The sequence below is a fragment of the Eublepharis macularius genome, chromosome 3 (assembly GCF_028583425.1).
Source record: "Eublepharis macularius isolate TG4126 chromosome 3, MPM_Emac_v1.0, whole genome shotgun sequence".
NCBI classification, from domain to species: domain Eukaryota; kingdom Metazoa; phylum Chordata; class Lepidosauria; order Squamata; family Eublepharidae; genus Eublepharis; species Eublepharis macularius.
This window is the reverse complement of record NC_072792.1, coordinates 156235379-156241607: the sequence shown is the minus strand read 5'-3', so window position 1 is coordinate 156241607 and position 6229 is coordinate 156235379. Positions and strand designations below refer to the sequence as shown.

The following is a 6229-nucleotide window of genomic DNA, read 5'->3' as shown; positions in this document are numbered from 1 at the left end:
TATCTGACGGTTTGCTAGATGTCTTCATTACCCACTTACAAAGTAAACAGACAGACAAAAAATATCTCTTCTTATTATAGAAATCCACCTCTTGAAAACAGCTACCTTTTACAAGTGTGTTGAATCTGCTGCTGGTTGACAATACTCTTTGTACCTCAGGCTAACCACCAGAGCTTTTACTGCTGTTGCTGTTATTATTTTGCTTGACAATTTTTCACACTAGAACACACATCATTTCTCAGTGTAGGCCAAAAACTAAACTTAAAAAGCCAGCATTATATATATTGGAAAACTCTTCTTGGTTCTCTGTTCCCCATAGCTCTGTTCTCTTTGAAGAATTCATGGCACAAGTTTGCATTATAAATTATATTCCTAATCAAAGTCCTGCTTCCACAAAAGGCATGGAAAAGTGGCCACCCGAGTATTTAGTGCTTCAGAAAAAAAGAGATATAAATGTTAAAAAAGTGCTCAAAAAGAATCTAAATTCATATATATATATATGTATATATATCAAGATGGAATTAGAAGCACATGTCTCTTAGATTCATAGAAGGGGGACATGTAGGTATCTTCACCGAATGATGCCATACTGAAAAAAACTCACATGCCCACCTTTGCCTCCTATTTTTTGGCACTTTCATGATATGTGGCTGTTTTACCTGTTGTCCCTGCTAAGCTCCGGTAACTGGCCCGGTGCACAAGCACTTTAGAAACTGGGATTTTTGTTCTAGGGATCTCACTTTTGGTGGGCTGGTGATGTGCAATGTGATGGCTGTTAGTGACATCTGGACCATGGCTGCCTTGTGGCGATGTAAAATGCTTGATACTGATGGGTATCTTGGAATCCTTGAGTGAAGTTGCATGGGTTTTGACTGGGCATGTGCTGGTTACTGGAGACAGTGGCTTGCAGCAAGTCACAGAGGTGACATCTGCAGAAGTCATGGCAGCTGTGTTTTCATCTGGATCGGTGTACAGATCATAAAGAGCATCCCCGCTGTAGCTGTCCCTGGGAATTACCTCTTTCTGGATACTGTTAGTATTGTCTTCTTCAGGTCCGGGGGTAGTAGAATCCCAATAGCCCTCGTCACTGCTGGGAACAGCCTCTTGTTGCTCCTTTTCCCTGCTCTTCTGATCTTTGTGGTGAACTGGAATCTGGTTGAGGCCAATGCATGTCTCGCTTGTTGACCCATCCTGAACCCTTCTGCCATCTTTGGAGGCCTCAAGCGATGTCCCTCCTGGTGTCTCCTGTGACTTCTCCTCCGCTTGAGACAACGTGTCCCAGAATTCCGGGGCGCAAGTGTCCTCCACTTGTTCAGGGCTGGCCATCTCCTCTCCTCCGCCTTGGTAAGCCACTACGCTGGGAGGCTTTTTGGAGGCCCCCGGTTTGCTGACCCCAGCAGTGCTCTTGTCACTTCCACCTCCGCCACTGCCTCCACCGCTGCCCACGTCATCCTCCTGGTCAGCAATAATGTCCCCACAGCCTGTAAGAGAGTCAAAGCTTTTCAGTGAAGTCACGTCAGCAAACATCAAACAAATACGGTCAATGGACGGCTCAGAGGGTGGATCGAGAGAGGAAGGGTCGGGGGCTGCTGCCTTCTCTTGGCTGCGCTCACACTCAGGTTCAAGAGGGGGGGGAGGCTCGATGGGGATGTCACCTGTTATAGCCGAGTCCTGCTTGGTCTCTTGGCCCTCGCTGCCAGGTGGCTCGGGGTGCCTCTCCTTGGCCTGGATCCCGGGGGGCTCCTCTCCCTGGGGGCCGTGCGGGACGGCCCCCACGTCCTGCTTCTCTTGAGGGGAGGCAGGCTCAGCGGCCTGGGGCGGCAGCAGCTGGTCCCCAGCGGCCGGGCTTGGGGAGACTTGGGCGGGCGGCCGCGGCGCCTCTTCTTTGATGCATTCCAGGCTGGCAGTCAGGGAGCCTGGCATGAGGCGGCTGGGGCTGGGCTGGCTCTCGGCCTCGTCTTCCTTGGCGCCGCCGCCGCCGCCGCCGGGCTTGCTGTCCCTCCGGGGCCACCGCATGCTGCTGAAGAGCCCCTTCAGCCCCCCACGCCCCTTCGGCCGCTCGCTTTTGCCGCCGTTTTTGCGCAGGAGCGCAAAGAAGCTGTGCGACTTGCCCACCGCCGCCGAGGAGGCAGAGGAGGAGGAAGAGGAGGCAGGCTCCTTGGCCCCCTCGCCCAGCTGGACGTCCCCGCTGCTGCCGCTGCCGCCGCCGCCGCCGCCGCCCGGGTCCTCCTTCTTGCCGCCCTCCAGCGCTGCTTCGGCCAGCCCGTCGTGCGTCTTGCTCCGCACCATGCCCGCCTGCCCGCCGCCGCCGCCGCCTTCGCTGCCTTTGCCTTTGCCGCCTCGCACTGTGCCGAAGATGCTTGGCATGGCGCCGCCGGATTTCCTCCGCTTAAACAGTTTGAAGGCCGTCCGGTTGAGCTTGCCCGAGGGCTGCGGCGGCTCCCCCACCGCCGTGGGCTCGCCACAATCGCAGTGCACGTCCATGGCGGCGGCAGCGGAGGAGGAGGTGGCCGCCTTCCCCTCCTGCAGCCCCCCGCGGCTGCCTGCGCCCGAGTTGCCTCGCTCGCTTACTGACAGCCTCGCCGCCGCCGCTGCCTCCTGCTCGTCTCCATGGCAACCGAGGCAGGGCTAAGCAGCTTTCTTCAGGCCTGGGCCGGAGCCAGGCCTCTCTGCCGTCCACTCCCAACCAACCTGAGCGACAGCAGCCACCGTCTGAGCCGAGGAGAAAGAAGGGAGGCGCGGGCGGCTCCCCTCCCCTCCCCATCCCACTCCATCTCTCCGCTGCTCTCGAAAACCTGGGAGGGGGAGGCTTATATAACTTAATCCATAAGGGGCTGCTGTGACTGCGGCTGCTCACACTCGCGGAGCATATGTTTGTGCAGGGAGCCATGGGGAGGGGGGAGGCGCAGCTTTATTTGGGGCACATGATGAGTCGGTTACTTGCAGTGTTGTCATGATAGTTAGAAAACAGTTTCACCCCACACATTTTTATAGCCCAATCCTAAACCCTTGTAGATCAATGGGCTTAGAAGGGTTAACTGTGTGCATATTAGGGAAGATATGCGTCTCAGGTTGACTGAAGAAAGCACAATTGTCTTATTGTTTCAAGTGGGTAGCCATGTTAGTCTGTAGTAGAAAAGCAAGAATTGGGTCCAGTAGCACCTTAGAGACCAACTAGATTTCCAGGGTATGAGCTTTCAAGAGTCAAAGCTTCAGCTCTCAAAAGCTCATGTTCTGGAAATCTAGTTAGTCTCTAAGAAGCTACCAGACCCAATTCCTGTCTTTTGTGCGCATTGCAAACCAAATACATTGCACTTCTTCTGTGGGATCTAATGGTCTTTGCCAAAATCTTGAAAAATGTTGACTTCAAAATACATATTTTGCATTTCCCAATATCACAGAAAGTCTTAGTCCCTTGATACAAAAACGTTCAGAATTTCAAAGTTCAGTACACACTTCTGGCAATGAAGTGCAGTTCAGTAGTAAATCAGATGTTACGAAGTAGCAGAAATAAGTTCAGCTGTCAAGTAAATTCCTGCATTAGATACACGTTCAGGTTTGACATCCACCTATGCAGATTATGTAGACTTTTAAAAATCAATACCAGTGGAAGGTTTGGTGGGGAGGTGGGGGTGGGAGTTCAAGCAGCTCTGCAGAAGATATGCCTATCTTGTTATATCCAAGGAAAACAGAGATCCTGTTCCTAGGGCCTTAGCATTCATGCATCTTCTCAGATACAGATATATGTCTGATTTCTTTACATTTTAGATTTTTTAAATCAGGTGTGATATAGTGGAGCATTTCTATAGTTGCACAATAGAAAGATGGTATAAACAAGCCCATTGCCACTTACATTGCAAAAGACATCAAAGAATTTTTAACAGTGGTGACGATTGCAGCCATTTCTATTCCCACCCTCCTCCGCAATGAAACTGCTGTCAGTCCTTCCTGTCAGTCCTTCCTTTCCTACCCTGACCTGGATAGCCCAGGTGAGCTGGATCTTGTCAGATCTCAGAAGCTAAGCTTGGTTAGTAAGTGGACAGGTCCAACAAAGACCAGGGTTGCAGATGAAGGTAATGGCAAACCACCTTTGTTAGTTTCTTGCCATGAAAACCCCACCAGGGGTTGCCATAAGTCAGCTATGACTTGATGGCATTCTCCACCACCACCACTTTCCTTTCTTACAGCTTCTGAACAGTTTTGTTAAAGACCCATTTTCCCAAAACATTTTGCATTCACAAGGGTAACAGCTGGAATACCTCCCATGATGCATACATGTGAAAATGTTTCTCATCCAAATGTAACTTGTTCCAAGATGATCCAGAGAACAAAAGATAGATTTCTGGATAGCTCCACTACAAGGAACAATCTTTTTAAAAATAGTGAAGGTAATATGTTATAGTGGGGAAAGCATGTTCACCTGAGTATTCATGGAGATCATTCAAAAAGCTATCTGGCAATTGCAAATGTCACCTTGACCCTGAAGAGAATGGTGGACTGGATCCTATGGAGAAGGAGTTCATTGTCTAAACAACTTTCAACAAACCATGGTTTGTCATGATCTCTGAATGTAGCCTTTGTTCAAATGTCAGGAGCAAATATCTATTCGTACAAACTGAGATTCTAACCCAGTGTTTAATTCTGGTTTAGTATCTCAGTTTGTGGGAAGGAGGGAAGCTGCAGGTTGCCCAGGCACTCTCATTGGAACATTACAACACATGAGAATTAGAAGACTTCCAAAACCTGGAAGTCTTTAATTGCATGCTAGGAAAGGAAGGTGGGAGCATTTGAGCATGATGATTAACCAGGTTCATTAGGGCTTTGTTCACTAATGCTGCAGTCACACACGTTGGATAACGCACTTCCAATGCACTTTAGCAATTGTTCTGCAACTGGATTTTCCTGTGAGAAGTCCACTTGCAAACGATTGCTAACATCCATTGAAAGTGAATTATCCTACATATGTGAAAGCATGTCTGCATCGAATGAAACAGAAACTGCCATCTTAAGCAAAGCTACAGTCTTCTAAAACCATTGAGTTCAATTGATTTACAGTGCAATCATAAACAGAGTTACGCCAGTAACTCTTCTTAGAATTACACTGTTAGAAAGGTATAACTTTGCTTAAGATTGCACTGAAAATGTATTGTACCTATTCTTGTACAGAAACAGCACATAGTTGTAAATTTTGCCCACTAGTCCAGTTTATACTTTGAACAGGAACAATTTGTTCTTACACATCTTCAACACTTGTGCCAGGAGGGTGAAGATGTCAGCAGGAAGAGAGAAGCAGATGAGCAGACAAACCCATTACAACTTTCCCATTATTTTTATTTTATCTTTCCTGCATTTTGTGCTGTCTCCATGTCCTTCCATTCCCCTTGCTCAGTGATTCAGAACAAAGGTGTTACATAAACAAATCACACGCAACTTGCATTGGGAAAAAATATATTCAAATTGAAAGTTAAGAGCTAGTGGCTTGTAGCCATATGATACAAATACACATTGCAAGTAGGACAACAAGAAGCAGAAAAACTGAGTGAGGCATCATCATCATCATAACAACAACAACAGCAACACATTTTTTTACTTCATTCTCAGCCAAACATGACTCCTGAAGCATCTGACAATGCAATAAAATACCAGAAAATGCTGTGAAATATAATAAAAACATAGACAAAACAGAACAAAATTTCTTGAAGCATAAAAACACAAGCAATGTCATTGACAGCATGGAGGAGTGGTTAGGGAGACCGGGGTTCAAATCCTCATTCTGCCATGGAAGCTCACTGTGTAACCTTAGGCCACTCTCAGCCAAACCTACCTTACAGGGTTGTTGAAGGACAAAATGCAGAAGGGGGTGAATGTTGTACATTACTTTGGGTCTCCATTGTGGAGGAAAGTGGGGCATAAATGAAGTAAAGAAATAAATTAATTGAAACAATAAGGCAATAACCTTCCTAAAAGGAAGGTCTTGAATAACAACAACAGCAGCATTTATATACTACTCTTTAGTGCCTCACCCACAGCAGTGAACAAGTTAGTGTTGTTATTATCCCCACAATACAGCTGGGGAGCTAGGGCTGAGAGGAGTGGCTTACCCAAGGCCACCACCATGGCAGTAGCAGGATTCAAACCAGTAGAGTACTAATTTGCAAGCAAACCACTTAACCACTGTGCTATAGCAGCTCTTCTGTGCTATGGCAGTCCCCATATTTGACTGTGCTAC

At 47.7% G+C, this 6229-nt stretch overlaps 1 protein-coding gene across 1 annotated transcript; it reads right to left on the bottom strand.

The window, feature by feature from the left end:
- Positions 1–621: 621 nt before the first annotated feature.
- AMER2 (APC membrane recruitment protein 2) lies at positions 622–2487 on the bottom strand. The gene is made up of 2 exons (XM_054974974.1): positions 1656–2487; positions 622–1481 (listed from the first exon to the last, which is right to left on the bottom strand). Exons 1-2 carry the CDS (start codon positions 2482–2484, stop codon positions 622–624), a joined length of 1689 nt encoding a protein of 562 aa, XP_054830949.1. The 5' UTR covers positions 2485–2487.
- Between the last annotated feature and the right edge of the window lie 3742 nt (positions 2488–6229).